The following is a 23,671-nucleotide window of genomic DNA, read 5'->3' as shown; positions in this document are numbered from 1 at the left end:
CCTTTAGCTTCTTAACCTTTTACAGGTGAGAGGAGCTTTCCCCTGGCCAGGAGGGATTTCAAAGGGGTTTACCCTTCCCTTTATATTTATGACACATGTATAGTACAGAAACTGCACACCCAGCTAGCACTGATATAAATAGCAATGGAGACAGTGAGGCACTGCTTATATACCCTATACTAGGCTACCCTATACCCTACACAGCTCTTTACTGGCACAAAGAGTGCCTCCCATACCTACACAGCTATTCTTAGAAGTGTAGTGTCCCGCTGTCTCCCTGCTACTGGAGCCTTTCCCTGCTGCGGTGGGCCGGTGGCCACGGTGAGGGTGCTCTGGGCTCCTGCGAGGGGAAGCAGGAAAAAGGAGAAGGGGAGTAGCTGGGCCTCAGGCAGGAGGGGAGGGACTGGGGGCTAGCCTCCCACAACAGCCGGTTCACCCGCTGCCCATGAGAGAGAGGCTTCGGCACTCCCTGCTGCTGGAGCCTTTTCCCACTGCTTCCCTTCCTGCCGGAGCCTTTCACTGCAGTGTGTAACTACGCATACCCTACATGCTGCTGCAAGCTTAGACTAGGTCAGTGGTTCTCAACCTATTTATCACTGTGGGCTACATATGCAGCCCCCCCAGTGTGTTACCTGTGCCACAGGTTAAGAACCACAGCACTCCCCCCCAACCCTCACCACAGACCCCTGTGCCCAGTGTCCCCACCCAGAGACCCCTCCACAGAGTGGAGCCATGAGCGGTACTCCAGGGGCAGGATGTGCAGCAGCCCCAGACCCGGCCAGACAGGTCTGGACGGAGCTGGGCAGCAGCCTTTAGCACACAGCTGCTAATTGGGTAGCAGGTTGAGAACCACTGGACTAGGTCATAGAGAGCTAATAAAATGGTAGCTATCCTTCCAGTTTTCTCTCTGGTAATGCTGCACCAGTGTGCCAGCACATGTTCACCTGCCTAGGCTTGGCAGAACTAGATTTTTTAAAAAAATAATTTTGATGGATAATATTGATGTTTATTTTTAAGCATTTTTTTTTCAATTTTTATTGATTAACATTTTCACAGTTGCAGGACATTGGAGGGTCAGAGGATAGGGGTGTCAGACAATAATTATTTTATGACAATAGAAGTTCATATTGAAAAACGTAAAGTTTCATAGCCATGAAAACACAAATTGTCAACATCACATGTCAAAATATACAAAGTAGATATCCTTACATCAAACTCTGTTCAGGTCTCAAGCAGCATTTTTCTTACTTCGCCTAGCTATATGTTTCAATAATTATCAATGGAAATATTTTTGTTGTTTTTTTTGTGTATAGTAAAATTGACATTTACCAATTAAAAACCTAACCCTTCCAAGCCTACTTGTTGTATATTGTTAAAAAGAGATTTCCTCACTCACTTCTGAAAATATGTGATAGATTTTTGTGATCATTAAAGTGAGGGATAGCCACACTGTGTACAAATACATGTTTATTGCAAACTAGATCTGTGTAAGCGTCTTCATCCTCACTTCTCTGTTAACACTCCTCATCCTAGTCTGAAAAATCCTTGTTATTGCTGTCCTGGGTTTTTCCTCAGCACAGACTATATTTTGTGCCAAATTTTGTCACACTTATGAGTTATAAATAAATATCTACCAGGAACTCCTGATCTACAAGATGAATGTCTAGATAGGAAGATGATGGGAACATAAGAAGTATGACTATGTTAGAACTGAAGACCAACTCAGAGGCTCCTTTCAATGGTGGTGTTAAATTCCTTTACAATAAACTCTTGTCATATGCCACACTGCATACATGGAAATTGGTATTAAAAAAAAATCAGTGCAAACTAATAAGTCACATCACTAGGGGCAAGTTTTCTAATAAAGACTAGTTTAAAAAATCTCAGACTATAAATTAGTGTTTAAATTTAGTTACTTACCACAAGGTTTTGGGAATAGGAGAATAATTGTTTTCAGCAACAGAATTCTCCCAACATTAGTCCCCACAAATAACCTGGGTGGAGAAAGGGGTAGATGTATGCATCTAAAGGTAGCAGTATTAAAATCTGTTGATATTTTGAAGATATAGTTGCATGTTATGCCTAGGCATGACAGTTGCAACACTTGAACAGCAAACCAGGCAGCTCTGGGGAAGCTTTTGACAAATTACCATATATTCCTGTCTTATTGGAGCTCAGTCATATTCCATATATATAGCATTTTGTGGTATACATTTAACATGAAATGAGAAGTAGAAAATACTCATTCTAGTCTAGCCAAGTCTATATTGTTCTTATACTGCCCTCATCACTATAGTATTTGTGCACCTTTCAGTAGTGCACTAAGTGACATTACTAACATCTGTCATGTATGGTTTATTCTCTTTCTGAGCCCCTCCTGAGAAGGAGAACAGTATATGCATTGTAGTGTTTTGTTTTGATAGGGTTTAGTTTTTGTATTTCTTAAAATGTGCAAACTGTTTTGTGTTTATATTAGAGAAAGCAGGTCAAAAAGTGCCCCTGGCACTTGGAGTGGAAGTTGGTGAAGTTTGTGATGGTCCTTAGTTCGTTAGGGAGAGTTTGTTGCACACACTTGGAAAGGATTGTGTATTTGTAATGTGGCCGAGTTAACATTGCCGTACGGTAAGAACTAGAGTTGGCCGAAAAATGCAAATCCCTTCCTGTGACAAATGTCATGTTTCTGAAAATTTTTCATCCTGAATCAGGACAAAAAGTCAAATACACTTTTTTTTTTCCCAGAGATTCCAGAAAAATTCTTTTACAGTTCTCTGAAAATGGAATTTTTGGCAAAATTCCATTTATTGTAAGAACCTTCAAGGAATTTTTTTGGCTCAGTGCTGCCCTCCAAGAGGCCTTTTATCTATTTGTCTTTCTGCTGGCAAGCAACAAGTAAAATTGCCAAGAACCTTCCAGATGGGCTGCTGGAAGCTGAGCACCTTCGATGCCTGTGTACAAATGCAGGAGTATGGGAAACAAGCAGGATGAACTGGAAGTCATGGTATATGAAGAATATCATGACCTAACTGGCATTACAGAGATTTGGTGGGACAACTCCCATGAGTGGAGTACCAGCATTGAGGGATATAGCTTGTTCCAAATGGATAAGTAGGGGAAAAAAGGAGGAGGTGTTGCACTATACATCCAGAATGTACACACTTGCTTCGAGGTCCAAGAAGAAGTGAACAACAGACCTACTGAAAAGAATCTGGGTCAGGATAAAAAAGAGAAAAGAACAGAAAAGAACTTACTTATGGTGGGGGTCTATTACAGACCACCATATCCAAAAGAGGAAGTGTATGAGTCATTCTACAACCAGGTAACAAGATTAGCTAACACACATGAGCTAGTATTAAGGGGGATTTTAACTTCCCTGATGTGATATAGAATATCAAGGTTGGAGGGGACCTCAGGAGGTCATCTAGTCCAATCCCCGCTCAAAGCCGGATCAATCCCCAATTAAATCATCCCAGCCAGGGCTTTGTCAAGCCTGACCTTAAACACCTCGAAGGAAGGAGATTCCACCACCTCCCTAGGTAACCCATTCCACTGCTTCACCACCTTCCTAGTGAAAAAGTTTTTCCTAATATCCAGCCTAAACCTTCCTCACTGCAACTTGAGACCATTACTCCTTGTTCTGTCATCTGATACCACTGAGAACAGCCTAGATTCATCCTCTTTGGAACCCCCTTTCAGGTAGTTGAAAGCAGCTATCAAATCCCACCTCATTCTTCTCTTCTGCAGACTAAATTATCCCAGTTCCCTCAGCCTCTCCTCATAAGTCATGTGCTCCAGCCCCCTAATCATTTTTGTTACCCTTCGCTGGACTCTTTCCAATTTTTCCACATTCTTCTTGTAGTGTGGTGCCCAGAACCGGACACAGTAATTCAGATGAGGCCTCACCGATGCTGAATAGAGGGGGAATGATCATGTCCCTCAATTTGCTGGCAATGCTCCTACTTATACAGCCCAAAATGCCGTTAGCCTTCTTGGCAACAAGGGCACACTGTTGACTCATATCCAGCTTCTCGTTCACTGTAACCCTTAGGTCCTTTTCTGCAGAACTGCTTCCTAGCCGCTCGGTCCCTATTTTGTAGCGGTGCATGGGATTCTTCCATCCTAAGTGCAAGACTCTGTTGGAAGGCTTTTATAACAAATAATAGTTGGAAGGCTCTGTTGGAAGGCTATTATGGCAAATAATAAAGTGCAGGACTCTGTTGGAAGGATATCGGTTGGAAGACTATTATAGCAAAACTTATTTTGTCTTGAAAATTCTTAGCATGTGTAGGGGACAATTTTCTGATTCAGAAAGTTGAGGAAACAACTAGGGGGTCATCCATTTTGGATCTGGTTTTGACCAATGGGGATGAATTAGTTGCAAATGTGAAGGTGGTTGGGAACTTGGGAGGAAGTGATCATGATCTGATAGAATTCAAGATCCTATGGAAAGGAGGACATGAGAGCAGCAAAACAAGGACACTGGACTTCAGAGAGACGGATTTCAACCAACTCAGAGAAATAGTAGGCAAGGTCCCATGGAAAGCCCAAATAGGAAGAAAAGGAGTGGAAGGGGGCTGGCAAAAGAGGCAATGCCAAAGGCTCAAGATCAAGCTATTCTGACACAGAGGAAAGGTAAGAAGAGCCACAGAAGGCCAATGTGGCTGCACAAGGAACTTTTTAGCTATCTAAAACCCCAAAGGGATACAGGCAGGAAATGGAAGGAGGGGCATGTCACCAAGGAAGTATACATGGGAATAGCATGAGCATGTAGGGACCAAATCAGAAAAGACAAGACAAAGAGTGAGTATAGCAGGCAAGGAATATTAGAGACAACAAGAAGGGGCTCATCAAACATGTCAGACAAAAAAGAAAGATCAAGGATAGCGTGGTCTGCTGCTCAATGGAGAAGGTGAGCTGGTAATGGAAGATGCTAGGAAGGCAGAGCTGCTCAACACCTACTTTACTTCAGTCTTCTCACAAAAAATAATGTGATTGGACGACTAGCGAAATTACCATAGATAATAAAGGGGAAGGGATGCAGACTGGGATAAGTAAAGAACATGTCAGGAATCTTCTGACCAATCTGAATGAATTCAAATCAGCAGGGCCTGATGCTATTCACCTGAGGAATTAGCTGAAGAAATCTCGGAGCCACTGGCAATAATATTTGCAAACTCATGGATGACAGTTTTACCCCAAAATTTAGGCTTGGGGGTGCCCCTAGAGTAACCTGCCTTAATATAATAACCTCCTTAATGTGCTTTTCCTAGGGTATGGGTCTCCCGGGTACTTAAGGAAACACTTGAAGGACATGCATATAACCTTCCGATAAAGTGATTGACACAAGCAGTGTATTTTCCAAAACAAAATATATTTTTATTAATGTCACTAATAATCCCTACTACAATATGATCTAAAACCCTAAATAAGAAATAAATCTCTTATTGCAAGGTAAAGAGCATTTAAATTACAATCACATACAGTTTAAATGATTCTAAGCAGGACGCTTTGCTACAAATGGCCAGTTTGCAACAAAGCGCTGACAGCTATTCTTAACTTATACTTTAAATTCTACATAGGTAATATACAAATCTCTCACACACACACATTTCAAGCATACACATCTATACTGTACTATACGGTAAATTTATAGTTTAAAAAAAACTGACAAGCTCACACTATCCTTTGATTTTGAGGCGTTGTTGCAAATGTTGCTACTACTGTAGCTTCTTAATCAACTTACTCCCAGTCATCTCCATTTCTCCCTTTGCAGATGCAGCTCACTTCCTGTTGCCTCTGTCCTATCGTCCCTTATTTATTTTGTTTCAGTGTTGCTGATGTTGTGGCTACTGCTGTAGGTGCTTTCTTCAGAAGTGCTCTCCTCAGAATTCTATCTAAACTGTCTTTTCAGCTGCTCTTCTGTTGTCTTGGCCACCCCTCTGATCTCTTTCTCCAGCAATTCTTCTTCTTGGCTCCTGACTGACTTCTGCCTGCTGGCAGCTGACCTTTTATACTGTCCTACTGAGACTTCCTTGTATACCCGTAAGCAAATACCCCAGTCACACTTGCTCAGTGCAAACCGTTACCTCAGAATTATGGTTGACAGTTCTGACCTTTAGAACAAGTTGGAACTAGTATGGATGAGCTGTGGTCAGTCAGCTAGTCAACTAGCTGACCTTTCTCTCACCCTCCACTGCACATGCTCAGTAGCTACCTCAATTTTCAGCACTGGGCATGCTCAGCCTAGAGATCTAGAGATCATAATAGACCTAGAGATCATAATTCTGCACAGCTACAGACTAGGGACCGAATGGCTAGGCAGCAGTTCTGCGGAAAAGGACCTAGGGGTGACAGTGGACGAGAAGCTGGATATGAGTCAGCAGTGTGCCCTTGTTGCCAAGAAGGCCAATGGCATTTTGGGATGTATAAGTAGGGGCATAGCGAGCAGATCGAGGGACGTGATCGTTCCCCTCTATTCGACATTGGTGAGGCCTCATCTGGAGTACTGTGTCCAGTTTTGGGCCCCACACTTCAAGAAGGATGTGGATAAATTGGAGAGAGTCCAGCGAAGGGCAACAAAAATGATTAGGGGACTGGAACACATGAGTTATGAGGAGAGGCTGAGGGAGCTGGGATTGTTTAGCCTGCAGAAGAGAAGAATGAGGGGGGATTTGATAGCTGCTTTCAACTACCTGAAAGGGGGTTCCAAAGAGGATGGCTCTAGACTGTTCTCAATGGTAGCAGATGACAGAACGAGGAGTAATGGTCTCAAGTTGCAGTGGGGGAGGTTTAGATTGGATATTAGGAAAAACTTTTTCACTAAGAGGGTAGTGAAACACTGGAATGCGTTACCTAGGGAGGTGGTAGAATCTCCTTCCTTAGAGGTTTTTAAGGTCAGGCTTGACAAAGCCCTGGCTGGGATTATTTAACTGGGAATTGGTCCTGCTTTGAGCAGGGGGTTGGACTAGATGACCTTCTGGGGTCCCTTCCAACCCTGATATTCTATGATTCTATGATCTCTCAGCTCTAGTCATGTGTCCCACATCGTCCAGTGGTAAGTGACCTGCAGCTTTCAGCTAGTGAAGTGATTTCTGCTTATTCCAGAAGAAGTCAGAGACAAAAAATGGAGTTTAAGAATACAAAATGGAGTCTGGGAAGTTTTTCCTGTATCAACAGCAGAGGTCCCAGAAGACTGGAGAAGGGCTAACATAGTGCCCATCTTTAAAAAGTGGAAAAAGGAGGAGCTGGGGAACTATAGACCCGTCAGCCTGACTTCGATCCTACGATGCTACTAGAGCAATGTATAAAACATTCAGTTTGTGAATACCTGAAGGATGAAGGAATAATCACTAGCAGCCAGCATGGATTTATGAAGAACAAATCATGCCAAACCAGGTTGATTTCCTTCTTTAACAGGGGACTGGTTTGTTAGATAGGAGAATGCAGTGGACATAATATACCTGGACTTCAGCAAGGCTTTGACATGACATTCTGATGAGTAAGCTGGAGAAATGCGGGTTTGACAGAACTACCGCTAAGTGGATACATAATTGGTTAAACAACCACAAACAAAGAGTAACTATTAATGGAATGATGTCAGATTGGAGGGAGGTCTCAAGTGGGATTCCACAGGGATCTGTTCCGGGTCTGGTGTTGTTTAACATCCTTATTAATGACCTGGATGCAGGAATAGAGAACATACTGATCAAATTTGCAGATAACACAAAGGTGGGGGGGGGGAGATGAGGATTCAGATGGTTCTTGTCAAATTGGAGAACTGGGCTACAGACAACCAAACTGAAATTCAGCAAAGACAAACGTAAGGTGCTACACTTAGGGAAGAAAAACCAAATGCACAAATTCAGAATGGGGATAACTGGCTTGGCAGCAGCACTGCTGAGAAGGATCTGGGAGTTGTGGTGGATCACAACCTCAACATGAGTCAGCAATGTGGTTGCAAAAAAAAGCAAATGCAATTTTAGGTTGCCGTAACAGAGACATAGCATGCATGTCATAGGAGGTGATAGCACTAGCTAGAGATAAAAAAGGACAACAAGAAAACATTCTACAAATACATTAGAAGCAAGAGGAAGACCAAGGACAGGGTAGGCCTGTTACTCAATGAGGGCAAAAAACAATAACAGAAAATGTGGAAATGGCAGAAGTGCTAAATTCAATAAGGACAAATGCAAAGTACTCTACTTAAGAAGGAACAATCAGTTGCACTCATACAAAATGGGAAATGAGTGCCTAGGAGGGAGTACTGCAGAAAGGGATCTGGGGGTCACAGTGGATCACAAGCTAAATATGAGTCATCAGTGTAACACTGTTGCAAAAAAAGCAAACATCATTCTTAGATGTATTAGCAGGTGTGTTGTTAGCAAGACACGAGAAATAATTCTTCCACTCTACTCTGTGCTAATTAGGCCTCAACTGGAGTGTTGTGTCCAGTACTGGGCACAATATTTCAGGAAATATGTGGACAAATTGGAGAAAGTCCACAGAAGAGCAACAAAAATGATTAAAGGCTTAGAAAACATGACCTATGAGGGAAGATTGGAAAAAATGAGCTTGTTTTGTCTGGAGAAGAGACAACTGAGAGGGAACATAACAGTTTTCAAGTATGTAAAAGGTTGTTACAAGGAGGAGGAAGAAAAAGTGTTCTCCTTAACCTTTGAGGCTAGGACAAGAAGCAATGGGCTTAAATTGAACCTTGGGTGGTTTAGGTTGGACAGGAGGAAAAATTTCCTAATGGTCAGGGTGGATAAGCACTGGAATAAATTGCCTAGGGAGGTTGTGGACTCTCCACCATTGGAAATTTTAAAGAGCTGATTAGACAAAGGGATGTTCTAGATAATAGTCCTGCTATGAGTGCAGGAGACTGGATTAGATGACCTCTCAAGGCCCCTTCCAGTCCTACGATTCTATCAGGGCTTTGGAGTGGAGCCCGGAGCTGTAGTGCGGAGCAGTGAAGCTGCAGGTTTTTGCCCGGAGCTGGAGCGGAGCCGGAGCACAGAAAATCTTGACTGCTCCACTGCTCCAGGGTTTTTTTTTTTTCCATTTTCAATTGAAAATGAATGATATTTAGCAAGAAAGTCCTAAAGGTGCCAAAAAGTTTCAGATTGTCTAACGATATTAACATCTACTTTACCACTTTACATAATATGTCACAGTTATTCTCACTTTGGCCGAAATCAAGATTTAATGTACAGTTACAAAATTACAAAGTTTTTTGGAGATATATTTTATTAAAGAATCAGATAATTATCAGACATCTGGGAACACTGCAGACTGCTCCCACCCTTGTGCCAAGGTTAGGCGAGTACGTACTTGCATAGATTAGTTAGATAGTTAGATTAGTATGTATTGATACTTCTTTTGTAAGGGTTGATCAACGAGACACACTGAGTGCTGTGATTACAGAAAAGTGTGACGTAAGACGCAACATTTAAGATATCACAAACAGGTATATGGCAAAAAAATGTTTTTGTTTATTGATATATTAAGATATCACAAGAGATATTAACCATTTAAGCTCCCATTACCAGTACATTTGTTCATTTGTACGTGCCCCCGTATCACTCTGGCAGACTTATTTTATATATCATCTTTTCAACGGTCTTTTGGTAGCGTTGTTTGTAATTTTAAATTTACTGAAAAAGTCAAGTGCAACAGGCATATAAATATACAGTAAACATTTTTGCATAAATTAGGAGTGACTTTTATGATATATCCAGAGTGATTGGAAAATGCCCAACACAACTTTGGGGGTGAATCCTTAGATCATTTTAAGAAAAAACGTTTCTTGAACACCTGTCCTAAAATTCTTCCTAAGGGAGCTACAGTCACTTCAAGGTGGTGATGAAAAGTTAATTTCTGATTAATATCTCAAAAACGCTTTAATATAAAGTAATGAAATTATGTCTGTGTCTTAGCGTTAGTATGTGCTACCATAATACATTATCCAAAATTATGTAAACCATAGGTGTCCTGAACTGGCAGTTAGTCATTTTTATTTCATATTTCAAGAAAGGCTTGTCGTCGACTGCCCCTGACTACGAGCAGTCATATTATGTTCCATAATAAGTTAATAATTTTTGGTTATTATTTATTATGACATTTAAAATGTATGGTTCCAAAGTTGAAAAATAAGTAATAAGTAAAATTGTTTGTATCATGATTAAAATTTTTAAACAGTTTTCTTGGAAATGGTTAATTATACAAAATAAATTAAGAGTACCATTTTAATGCATGTTTTAGCGTTAAATCATATTCCAGGGTCGTATCTGTTAAATAGTTGAAGATTTAAAAAATATTAAATAAAATTGGCCCAGTCCCCCCAGTTCACAACGCCTATAGTTTAAATAATTTTATTTGAATGGTGTTGTATGATAGAACGTTGGAAATAAACTTTAATGGGAAAGCGGATTCAAATTGCAAGCACAGTCCTTTTAGTAAAGAGAGCAAATTTTCAGAAATACGGTTTTCCTTCATCAGGCTGGAAACATTATACAAGATAGAACTTGTTATTGCTCTATCTTGTATAATCTATTCAGGCTGATGAAGCAAAAACATATTTCCGAAAATTTGCTCTCTTTACTAAAAGGACTGAGCTTGCAATTTGAATCCGCTTTCCCATTAAAGTTTATTTTCAATCTTGTAACGTGTAGCCTCGTTACTTCCCAACAATTAATGTTGTAGAACAGCAATAGTACGTACTAATGCTACAGTACATACCAAATTTCATTGATATATCTATATTAAAGTGTTTTTGAGATATTAATTATAAACTTGGAAAATATTTCGAATAGTTTTACCTCAAAATTTCATAAGAAAAACTATCTTGCAATTTATAAATAAAAATTTATATTAATTATGTATACTAAAATACTTCTTACTTCATTAAAACTGCAAGAAACATGTTAAAATATTAAAATATACTTTAATAATAATTTTATGTAAAAAGAAAATGCGATCATTTTTGTCCAGAAAATCCAAAATAAATTCGAAGTACCTTAAGTGGTTAAGATATCACAGGCAGGTACATTATAAAAAAGTGTAATGCTTTTGTTCATTGCTTTTCGAAGATCATAACAAGAAACATTTGGATGAGGTAGCAGCACAAGAAGATTTGGCCATGGCTTCAACAAAAAAATCAAATCTGCCCCCCATGATTGATAGCTGATTTACGGAAAAGGATCTCAACGACGTCTTTACTTTTGAATTTGAAAAGCCCAAATTTGGGCTTTTGGGAAAAGCAAAGAAGAAATCGGCAACGTGCAAGGTGGAAAAGGAAGTGAATGGCGAGCTCAAACCATGTAGCTTCAAGACAAGCGAAGCAAGTGCCGTGAAAAGTTTCAACCTTTGGTGGCATGTAAAATGTAACCATCCTGAAAACTATGTGGCTCTGGTTACAAAAAAGGACCAGGAAGATGAGGCAAAATGGAAAGCTGGCGCGGCTAAACGACGTTCATCTGGCTCTTTGAAAACTCCTGGAGAAAAGATTTTTTGCAGAGCTTCATCTGAAAAGAAACCCAAAATGGAGCAAACAAAACTTGACTCAAAGTCCTCAAAGGTTACAGTCACCATGGATGCCAATACTTTCCATGAAGGGCTGATGGAAGTGGTTTGCTTGAGTTCAACACCGCTCACTACCTTCAGGCTAAAGAGCAAAGGATTTCAAAAAATTGCAGGTGAAATGGGTTGGCAGCTTGGTGTTTCGATGGGGCATGATGTCGTTCGTCATTTAGTTGTCAGCACAGCTGAGTCTGGTCGCGAAGAGCTCAAGAAAGCTTCGGAGCAAAAATTGTGCTACCGGAAAATGGATGCAGCAACCCATGGAAACAGAAATTTCCTTGGAATCAATGCTCAGTACTACGAAGAAGGAAAAGATAAAGCTGTGGTAAAAACCTTGGACATAATCGACACTGAAGGGCGTCACAATTCTTCATACTTGAAAAGTCAAGTAAAAGCTATTTTAGAAAAATTTGGGATCAGTGAAATGCAAGTGCTGAGCATCTGTGTTGACAATGCAGCAAACATAACGTGTGCTGTCAAAAATTTCAGCGGGACAATGAAATCATTTCTACCTCTGAGAACAGGGATGTGGACAGAACTGAAGCTATTTTGCCCGATGAAGGAACTAAAGGAATGGATGAAATCAAACTCAACATGGATGCTGCTGCGCAATGGGTTAATGACCCTAGCCTCATACTTCCAACATGACTTCATGAGGATGACTCAAAAGTCCAACTGATGAGGTGTGGTATTCACACTCTTCAGTTAGCAAAGAACATGCAAAGAAATTTCTGGCAAAAATTCGACAAGTCGTTGTCAAACTACGAACCCCAAGTATTCAAAGTGTTCTGCTTGATCTACATGGGGTAACTCAATCATTGGATACTGTGACTCGCTGGGGTTCAACATTTGCGATGATTCTCAGTCTTACTGTGAACAAGTGGCTGCTGCTGGAACAAGAGAACTCAAGTTAACAAAAGCTGAATGGGACGAAGTGAAGAACCTGTGAGACTTCTTGGCAAAGCCAAACCAAACAGCTGTGAATCTTCAAGCTGTCGACGTAACCCCAGGAGTTTTAATGAAGGAATGGGGAAAACTGTCAAAATTCTTGCAAGAAAATGGTGGACAAATTGCAGAAGGAATTCTATCCTCCATGCAGAAACACAAAGAGAAGCTTTTTGACAATGTTCATTTCCTTGCTGGAGTTTATGTTGACCCATGGTATGGGATTCTTCTTACCTCAAGGGAAATAGCAAAGGCAAAGGAAGGGCTCCTTGATATTGCTCGACGACTCGAAAAACAAAATCTGTTGCTACATTTGAACTCGGTGAAAGAGGTTGAAGAAAACAAAACACAACAAAAGGAGTCATCAACAATCAAATTTGCGGTTTCGGAAAGTTCACATCCTTCAGAAATAGCAAGCTGTTCTCAAACTTCTGTCTACACTCTGAACTTGTTGGAGGGTCCATCCCTGAGACGTCTTCAACCATCACAGGGAAATGGAGATAATTCAAGCACTAATTCTTCAGAAGATGACACCTTTGAAAAGGAATTGGATAAACAAGACGCCGGCAAGTTTCTGCCATTCATAATTGTAATGAAGCATTATTTGAGACAAACTTTCGGGAAGATTGTGAGGTCATGGAGTCTATTGGTAGACTAAAAGTTAAGTCTGTTTTTTGAGGCCATTCACAGCTACCCACACCGCATTCAGGCTGCCTGTAGAATTGCTTCAAGCATGCCAACTACTCAAGCTAGTGTAGAGCGACTGTTTTCGGCTTTAAAGTTAATTTTAAATGATTTGTGGCAGGCTACGAAAGACGACTTGATTGCTGCAATAATTTTTTACAGAATGAATTATGAATGATTCTAGTTTGTATAATTGTTGATGACATTTAAATTATTTTAGAAGTCTGAATAAAAATAATGTTTTTTCAAAATTACAGTATGCACTTTTTTATTTAGTTAAAAATTCATTTGAGTTGGAGCGCAAAGCGGAGCTGGAGCAGTCACTATTGGTGCCGGAGTGGAGCAATTCAAAAATTTGATTGCTCCAAATCCTTGGATTCTATGATTCTACCACTCTACTCAGCGCTGGTTAGCCTCAGCTGAAGTAGTGTCCAGTTTTTGTCACCAATGTGACCAAAGGATCCAGAGGCAAGCGACGAAGATGATCAAAGGGATGGAATGCAAGCCATATGAGCAAAGGCTGAAGGAACTGGGTATATTTAGTTTGGAAAAGAGGAGATTGAGGGGAGACATGAAAGCAGTCTTCAAATATGTGAAAGGTTGCCATAAAAAAGATGGAGAAAAGTTGTTCTCTCTTGCCAGAGATGGTAGGACAAGAGGCAATGGGTTCAATCTACAGCATAGCAGATTTAGGTTAAATCTCAGGAAAAACTTCCTAATTGTAAGTAGGACAATGGAACAGACTGCCTAGGGAGGTTGTGGAAGCTCCTTCATTAGAGGTTTTCAAAGGGAGGCTGGATAGCGATCTGTCTTGAATGGTTTAGACACAAAATATCCTGCATCTTGGCAGGGGGGTTAGACTAGATGACCCTTCTGATCCCTTCTACACTATGATTCCATGATTCTATGAGTCATGGGGTAAAATCCTGCCCTCATTGCAATCAATGTCAAAATTCTCACTGAGTTCAGTGGAGTCAGGATTTCACCCCGGGTATTCTGCAAAGAGCTGCCTTTAACTGCCTGTGTCATTGCTCCAAGCATCTGGAAATCAGACAAAACCTTTCAAGTTGTAAATGAACCTGTATCTAAGATAAAGAATATTATTGTCCCCTTGCAAGAAAGTGCCTGCATAAATACAGCAATTCCTAATGAATAGGCCCTGACCTTATGTAAGGGCTCATCTGAGGTCTTCCTTCTGTATCAAGGAAACTACCAACACAACCCTTTCTTTAATCAAGTTCAAGAGACAAATCAAGGTGAACAGTTGCTTTGTTTGTTCCCCACTGAAAGAATAATATCTGGCTGACAGCTGCGTGACTGTTTCACACAAATCGCATACAGCAAACAGAGCACAAAGCAATTGGAAACTTAATCCAAATCATGGTTGTTATAGATTAGTGTTCTAGACATGCTGCAGTCCATGGGCAAGACTTACTTCCCATCAGAAAGTTAAAACAGTATGCAAAGCAAGGAAGAGAACAGATGAGAGGGGCTATAACAGGAACCAGGTTAAGTGTATATGGGGTGGCAAGGAGGAATTCAAAGCAAATTCTTAATACCAGGCATTAATCACATGGCCACAGGCTTGTCCATACAAGTCTTTTGCCTGAGCAGAAAGTGCAGGCCCCTATATAAGTGGCTGTGCATTTGAATGGATTTTGTGTGTTATGAACAGTGACATATTTTCATGTAGGCAGGCACATGCCCAAATACTTTACTTTTCAATGCTGCAGTTATGCAATTTGTAAAGTGTCATGCACACATAGAAGTGCTGAAAAGAAGGATGGGCCGGTGGATAGAATGGGAGCCTAAGACTCGGGTTCATTTCCCTGCTCTGCCATAGACTTCCTGTGTGACCTTGGTCGTGTCACTTAGTCTGTCTAAGCCTCATTTGCTTCTCTGGTAAATGGGGACAAGAGGATTTTCATACCTCATTGGGGGATTGTGAGATAAATACATTAAAGATTGTGAGGTGCTCAGATACTAAGGTGACATGGGGACCATGTAAATACCCTAGATAAACAGAACAGTGAATATTAATGACTGTTTGTGAAACTTACATTCCTGATCAGTTACGTATTTTATTGGCCATTCTATGCAATGAAAGTCTGAGTTAACTTCAGCATTCCTGTTATTCTTAAAGTTTAAGAAGGAAAATGTAGTTTCATATTTGAAGTGCCACCATCATAAAGAAAAAAATAAAAACCAAACCAAAAAAACCCCATCCCAATCCGCAATATTAAACGATGATAAACTTATTTATTAAAAAGCAGGTACATTTTAAAATGGTGCTTCCAATTAGTTTAATCACAACCCATTTGGGGATTAAAATGAATTCTTAACCATACGTTTGGCTAAGAATAACAGGACAATGCCATCAGAATTTACTCTCTACAATATTTTTGAATTTGTTTAACAGAATAGGTTAAATGGGATAAGGAGCAGGTATCCGGGATGTGTGGTGGCGCACACTGATCAGTAGTTAGATACTTTGGTGATGAGGCCGATGGTAAATTTAATTTAGATTAGATAGCAATTCCTACATAATATTTTCCTTTGTCTGCAGGTTATGGTCATGTTTTTTCAGCAGTGAAATTACCAAGTTTTCTGATACTGACTCCTTCACACAGAAAGTGAGCAGAACACTAGAAATCATTAGTTCAAATAGTAAACACAGTTCTCAGCTGATGTGTTTGTGTCTGTATACTGTCATACTGTCCTCTTTCTTCCATATTTAATGTCGTAATCTATGAAATATTCATGATAGGGCAGTAATGTAAGAGTTTATATCCTCTTGTGATCTGCAGCCGCAAGAAAATGGCCTAATTCCTACTAGACAAGAAACAGTATTGTGTTTATTCAGCCACTGGGGATGAAGTGATCATCCATACACTTGAACATACCCAGAATCCGACACAGAACACAGTAGTGATCATCTGCACATTTTCTGGGAGGACAGACTAACTTAGTGTTTTCTTCCATAGAGAGGAAAACGTCCTGCTGACAACTAAGTAAAAATGGCTGATCTCGCCTACTCATGGGACTCCCATCATGCACTGTGGAGGCCTGGCCAGAGGGAAGACTGTGATGCTTCATGGGATATGTAGCTTGGCCAAGGAGCTCAGCCCATAGGAGAGAATGGGGGCAGGAGGCAGCCTGGCAGCTCAGACTCATACAGTTTAATGTCAATCTGACCTAAAATAAAACAGTTCCATTCAGTTCAACAAATGAACTTTTTTTCAGGTCAATCCTGGCAAAATTATAAAATCAAGGGTATTACAACATCCAGCTGAAATGTGGCCACTAGCTCTTTGACCAGGGTGCACTGTGGGAAAATTCTAGAGCTCTAGAAAGGTAAATCCAGCCTGTTCTCACCATGGGAGGAATGGCAGAGGCTCTCTGAGTCTTGCAAGAGGCATTTTAATGTTTCATAAAAATGTAAAATGTCTCCAGTGCCTTCCTACTCTTCTTAAAAATCCTAGAAGTGGAAAGAAAAGTCCACTTTATCCCATATTGAGGAGGGGTAAGAAGAGCTGTTTGTATTTATATTGATTTATTCTCAGGAGATTTCAGAGCACTTTATACAGGCCACCATGTATCAGCCTTGTTCTACAGGTAGGGAGCTTGAGCAGCACAAGGTATGTCTATACACTGCAATGGAAGCCCAGTCAGTGGGACTTAAGTCAGCTGACCCTGGATTAGAGAACCCAGGGCTTGAGCATCTACACTGATTAGATTTTAAGAATTTTCTATCCTGGGCTTGAGCCTGGGTCCACAGTGCAACATGTAGACCTGAGTCAAACCAACCATATCCCAGACTCCCTAGTGCCCGCCTGAAATGTGGCCACTCTTCCTTTGACCTTGATGCACTGTGGGAAAACTTGACTGTCCCCTGCATGTTACAGGAAGTTTGAACTGACCGCCAACACATCCTGCCAAGCAATCATTTTGGTCTCTGAGCTCCCAGCTACTGGAGCCAGTGCCATGTAGGAGGAGCCTTTTGAAGAGATTCTCTTGCTTGTGCTTTCACTCCTGTGTCAGGAAATGGCAAAGCTTCTGTGAGATGCTGGTGGACATTTCGGTGGCATTTTCTGACCTACCAAAGGCACCTGACAGAGCTCATGATGGAGCAAGAGGAGGAGGACTCAGACATGGCAGACTCGATGCTGCTCATGACACTTGGTACAGCCGTTGATGTCCCCTATGTAGACCAGAACTTCTGGAGCAGGGCCGCAAGCACTGACTGGGGAGATCACATCATCAAGTGCACGTGGGATGACCAGCAGTGGGTCCAGAATGTTCGCATGAAGAAAGTTACATTTCTGGAGCTTTGTGAGCAGCTTGCCCCAATCCTCCACGAGGTCACCTGTGCCAGTCCAGAAGCAGGTTGTTATAACTGTCTAGAAGCTGCTATCCCAGACTGCTACAGGTCTGTTGCCAACCAGTTTTGTATTGGAAAGTCGACTGTGGGTAAAGCAGTGGATGTTTCTGAGACAATCAGGTGTATGCTTTGCCCCCAGGTGGTGGGCATAAAAGAATATTCCTGAAGTAACTGCTGGCTTTGAGAGAATGGGGTTTCTACACTGCCCCAGGGCCACTGATGCACATGCCCATAGTTTGCCCTCCTCAAGGAGCACATGAGTACATAAACCACAAAGGGCACTACTCCATTGTTATGCAGGCACTAGTGGACCACAAAGGCAGATTTATAAATATCAATGTGGACTGTAAAGGAAAAGTTCATGATGCTAAGGTTTTTCGCTGATCGGGAGTCTATATTCATGGACAGGCTGGGACACTATTCCCATCAGATGACATTGTCATAAGCAGAGTTCCTGTCCCCACCATTATTCTGGGGGCCCTGCATACCTGCTTTTGCCTTGACTTATGAAACCGTCCTCTGATTTCAGAGGCCCTGGCAAAAGACACTTTAATTACACTCTCAGCAGGTATAGAATTGTTATTGAATTTGCTTTTGGCAGATTGAAATCCTGTTGGAGATGTTTACAGACCCATTAGAATGCCAATATCATCAATGCTGGCCACTTTACCGGGGCTTGCTGGTCTCATCACAATTTTTGTGGAGCTAGAGGAGAGCCATTTCCCCCTGAATGGACCTGTGACAGTGAGGGTCTGCTGAATTGGTACACTCAGCTAGAGAGTGCAGCTACCACAGCTGGAGCTGGATGCACCTAGACAACAGAGGTCAGGGATGCTTTGTGAGCACACTTTATGGACTTGCGTGGCCCCAAGGAAGAGAGAGAATGTGTTTGTGTGGGTGGGGTGGGATGGGGCTCATTGATTCTGGGGCTTCCAATGCTTGGGCAGGAGCAGGAGGTTGATTGCCATACAATGTACTTTTGAATGACATGATCACTTATCAAATTGGGGGGCAGGTTTAGATTCACAGTGTGGATTGATATAAGGCGGGGTGGCCAACCTTTAGCTCCGGAGCCGCATGAGGCTCTTCATAGGTTAATATGCGGCTCCTTGCATAGGCACTGACTCCGGGGCTAGAGCTATAGATGCTAACTTTCCAATGTGCCGGGGGGTGCTCAACCCACTGCTCTGCCCCAGGCTCTGCCCCCCACTCCACCCATTCCCCCGAGCCTGCCATGCCCTCGCTCTTCCCCACTCCCCACCAAAGCCTCCTGCGCACCGCATAACAGCTGATCGCGGTGGGCAGCAGGCACTGATTGGCGGGGATGCCGGCGGGCAGGAGGCGCTGGAGGTTGGAGTAGGGGGAGCTTATGAGGGGCTGCTGACATATTAGTGTGGCTCTTTGGCAATGTACATTGGTAAATTCTGGCTCCTTCTCAGGCTCAGGTTGGCTGCCCCGATGTAAGGAATTGTTTGAAGTATGGATTGATGTAGATAACTGTTGAGGAATAATGTTTGCATACTAATTCCTAATGGTCCTTGATCATGTGTTTACACATGACATAGTATGACGCAGCGACAACAAAAGAACTTTCATGATGAAATAAAAAACTTTATTTATAAATGTATTAGACAAGTACAACATTCGCCCATTGCCAGGCTGGCCTGTCACCATTCCCACATCAGAACACCCGCAACAACAAAACCTTACAGAAAAATAAAATAAAAACCAAGTGCATGAACAAGTGCAAACAGTAAAACCATGTGCAAGGCAGAAACCCCCTACCATGGCATGTGCCCTGGACCCCACATTCTTCTTTCCCTTTTTTCCCCATTTGACATGGACACGATGCTGGGGAAGGGAATGGAGACATCCACAGGGGAGAGGGTTATGATGGAGGGCTGCAGAGGCAAGATTGCCCTGCCCAGCTGCTCGTGGGGCCTGATTGCAAGGACCACCCAGCCATGGAGTTTTTCAAGCTCTTTCTGGATGGCATCACAGGGTAGCGCTCAGGGGACTCAGGCCGTGGTGTGGATGATGCAGCAGGAACTGCTACTTTTGTGGTCATTAGTGAGTTCAGCCACTCAAACAGCTCTTTCTGCTGAGCTCTGTCCTCCTCTAGCCACCGTTCCTGTTCCAGGAACTGCAAAGCAAGTGCCTGCTTTTGAGCTGAAACCCTGTCCTCAATCTGTGCAGCCAGCCTGGGCCTTGCCTCTTGCCTCTCACCATGCCTTTCCTCTAGCTGCAAGTCTCTCTGTCATTGGACCTGCTTGTTAGCCCTCTCCAGAACCATAAGTTCATTGCAGAAACACTTCCTCTTGGAACAGTCCCTGATGTTAGGTTGGCCCAGGCTTCTGCTGCACTGTAGACAAGCTGTGGAAGTGCTGGAACAGGGGCCTGGAACAGGACAAGACACAGAGGGTTATTGTCTCGAATAGCCCAGTACAGGAGCACACAAAAAATCCTTGTGGATTTTCAAGGACATAAAAATGTACATTTCCAAACTGAACTTCAGTGTATTGTGAGAGGGATGCTTTAGGCCACAGAAGCTCACTGGACACTGCCTAGTTAGTCACAGAGAAAAAACTGCAGAGACATGGTAAGTTAAAAATTCAAAAAACTGTTGGTTTTTTTTTTGTTTTCTAGTAATTGCAGAACTACTTGGGTTTGAGGCAAGGGCTGTCAGTGGCCATGCCACAAAAGCTTGTTCTATCATTTCAGGCCTTCCGCATAACAGTTCTTGTGGTGTCCGATTGGCAAAGGAAGATGTTATTCCAAACTGCCAGTGGGAAACCTGCAGTTTATGGAGCCAGAGTATTCAAACATATAGTGACTGAACAGCACATCTATGAGTGGAGTGGGCTGGTCAGCTGCCAAGATGGCCCTGGAAAATACACCCTTCCCTGAAATGTGACTGACTATCCAGAGCTCCTGCTTTGGGAAAAGTTTGCAGCTATCAGCACCCCTGATTGAGTCAGAAATGAGGGAATCAACAGTATATTGAGTTAGCTTCCACATGGCTTAGCCTGTCATGGTTGCGTGCAAACATGCAGAACTCCACAGCCATCCCCTTACTCCTCCTTCCCCTACCCCCCAGCCTATTTCTGGACAAAATTTCAAACCCCAGTTGAATTGGGCACAAATGATTTTGTTGCCTATGGACTGCCTGGACTACCTCTAACTGAAATGGACTAGATTTGTGAATGGAAAACTTTTCAACCTCCTCCTTGCACAGTTCACCATTTCCAGGCAGTTGGTTACAGAGTGGCGTACTTACAGGCATGGCACTGTAAGGTGAATATTTTTAGGAAACAGGAATGGCCCTAACAAAAATCTGTGCCTTTCCAGTAAAAATTCATTTTCAAGGCATTTTTACTGTTTGCATTTCCTGGTTGCCATTTTGAACTCCGTGTGGTGGGGGAGAGGTCAGAGGGAGAGCCAACCCACTGGCATATAATTCGCCATTAATGGATACACTCTGCTAGCCGGGGCTTATAATAACTTTTGCATTGGTTCAGAGAACAGAAATCCCTCCCATTCCTATATGACTAAACATTAAAATGGAGCCAGTACTTACCAGGCTCCAGGTCAGCTTCTGCCTCTTCTATGTCTGCCGCAGGCTCCATGTCAGGCTATTCCCCGTGGAGGCATCAAGCAGCTCCTCCGAGTACAGTCCCAGGATGTGCTGCTGCTGCTTCTGTAGCAAAGCCTCCTGGGGGACCGGTTTCAGTAACAGAGCCACTTCACGGTCCTCACTCAGTACCTGCTGCTGGCTCCCATCGGTCCCTGTGCTGGATTCTGGGGCTAGCAGGGCACCATCCTGGCTGACCAGGTCACCGTTGGGTCCAGGCTCAGCACAGTTCCCAGCACCCAGTTAAACTCCACATAAAATTAACATAATATCAGCAAGTTGCTCAAGGTGTGTTTCTGGTCCTTGGTTTTCTGGTACTCTTGAGCTCCTTAATCTGCTCCCTGCATTGGTCACCAGTCTGGTAAATTTGCAAAGCTGCTAGCTTCTTTGCTATTTGCTAGAATGTGTGGTCATTCCTGATTCTCTTACTAAAGTCCACTGTTTTTCTGGCCTCCCACCAGAGATTCACCAAAATGAGGCTGTGCTCCTGTGACCATGAAGCAGCGTGCTTTGCAAAGGCCTTCTTCTGTTCAGTCTCCATTGCAAACACAGGAGGCTCTCTGCTGGTGTGGTTGCAGTTCGGCAGTCAGAAGACAATGGAAAGGGTGAATGCTGACTCACTGAGCCTCTGCACTACTCGAAGGAGGGTTTCCATTTTCCCTGGAGTCAATTAGAGATTCTTGGGATAGAGGGGACAATGGAAATTGGTCCCTAGGACCATGGGATACTTTCGGTTGACTCCCAGGGCCTGAGTCAGAGATCAGGGTTGTGTCTACACTGCAAAAGCAATAGAGCTCAAATCCTGTGTCATGTCTTGACTTGGGCTCAAATCCTCCACCCCCACAGGGTCCGAGGAGCCTAGGTCCAAGCCCAAGTCTGAGAGATTTGTATGTAGTTGGAGTCTGGGGTTGGGCTCAAGCCTGGGCCCTGACTTGGTTTGCAGTATAGACATAGCCACAGATGTTTCAGACCAGAGCAATTGTCCCAGGCCTTGGCTTGAGGGGCCAGCCCACTGGTGCCACCATCAGTAGGTGTGTACTGCTGGCTGGCTCCCCTGGCTCTGGGTGCTTCAGTGCTGAATTTTTGGTAGGAACTGCTTCTGCCTTCGCTGCTTGTTCCCTATACAGATAGCAGACAGCACTGTTTGGGGTCTTCTGCTCATAGCCAGTCCACAGCTCCTTTGTAGGGCTTCTTTTCTCCCCCTTTACCCAGCAGCCACACACAGTGGCTCCCTTCTGGGCTCCAGGCTCTCACAGCATTGAGTGTAGGTGCCTGGCTGCAGGTGGGTACCTGGCCAGGAGTGAGTACATATGCCTGGGTGAGTCATGGTAGAATTAAAACAGTAGGGAGGCAGGGGACAGGTGAAGTAAGATACTGTAACACTAAGAAAAATTAACCAAATCTAGAACCACTGCCTCAGTTTCTGCCTCCTCTTCCCCTCACCCAAAGTGCGGTTTTACAAAACCAAAGCTGACCTATCTATAATTTGAATGTAATTTTCCATAATATTTGCCCTTTCTGTTGCTTGACCTTGAGTCGCAAGTGGTCTGGTGCTGGAGAATCAGTCTGTCCCTGGTCCTCTCCACAAGCAAGAGGTAGAATGTAAAATTAATTGGCTATCTTTCCACTTCCCATTCTGCAAAGAGAGACACATCTTGCTTTACAGGCCTCAAGTGCCTGGCTAATGGTTGTTTTGCTCACATATTTTCTACCATTCTTGAAAATACCCCACATCTTTTCAACTGAGTTCTAATGCATTTCCATTCTAGGTTCCCTTGGGACCGCTGGCCGGGTTTGTAACCAAACCTCCCGCGGCATGGACAGCTGCGAGGTGATGTGCTGTGGAAGAGGTTATGACACTTCACGGATCAGCCAGATGACAAAATGCGAATGTAAATTCCACTGGTGCTGCGCTGTCCGCTGTCAAGATTGCCTGGAGGTGGTAGACGTACACACATGCAAAGCACCGAAAAGTGCTGGATGGATAGCTCGAACATGACTACGTGGGGCGACTGGCATTCAAATGCTGAACATTTCAGTTTCATGCAGGGAGTATGTCTAGGGCATTTGCTACTTTTTTGCAAGTTTCACCTCCCTTTCAGCACAGAGAAATTGCTAAATAATTAATATAAATTATGTTGTATCCAATTTATATTTTTGAAGTTGTAACTTTTTTGTAGCTTTGCTCTCCGTGTTTGGAAATGATGAAACTTTTAAGTCACTGTTTTTTAAATGCAACACATAATTCGCCTGTGGAAATCACTGCCACAAGATGTTACTAAAGCCAAGAGCATGGTAAGGTTCAGAAAGAGGTGATACATTTATATGAATAAGAACGTCCACTGTTGCATTATATAGGATGAGATTTCTTAAAGCTTCCTTCAAACCATATAGTCCTGGCCCCAGTCAGGCACAACACAATGGAGTGGATGGACCATTGCTCTGATCCAGTATAG

The 23,671-nt window shown here is 42.7% G+C and overlaps 1 protein-coding gene across 1 annotated transcript in view; it reads left to right on the top strand.

The window, feature by feature from the left end:
* Window positions 1–23,315, top strand: part of WNT2 (Wnt family member 2) — a 53,678-nt gene extending 30,363 nt beyond the window's left edge. The window contains exon 5 of the mRNA XM_084614607.1: window positions 22,985–23,315. Coding sequence (XP_084470733.1) covers window positions 22,985–23,214 — 230 coding nt within the window. The 3' untranslated portion in view covers window positions 23,215–23,315. The remainder of the gene's footprint in view (window positions 1–22,984) is intronic.
* The last annotated feature ends 356 nt before the right edge of the window (window positions 23,316–23,671 follow it).

This window comes from Lepidochelys olivacea, assembly GCF_965140295.1.
Source record: "Lepidochelys olivacea isolate rLepOli2 genome assembly, chromosome: 1".
Classification (NCBI taxonomy): domain Eukaryota; kingdom Metazoa; phylum Chordata; order Testudines; family Cheloniidae; genus Lepidochelys; species Lepidochelys olivacea.
Note: the sequence above shows the minus strand (reverse complement) of the source record. Positions and strands in the feature narration are given on the sequence as shown.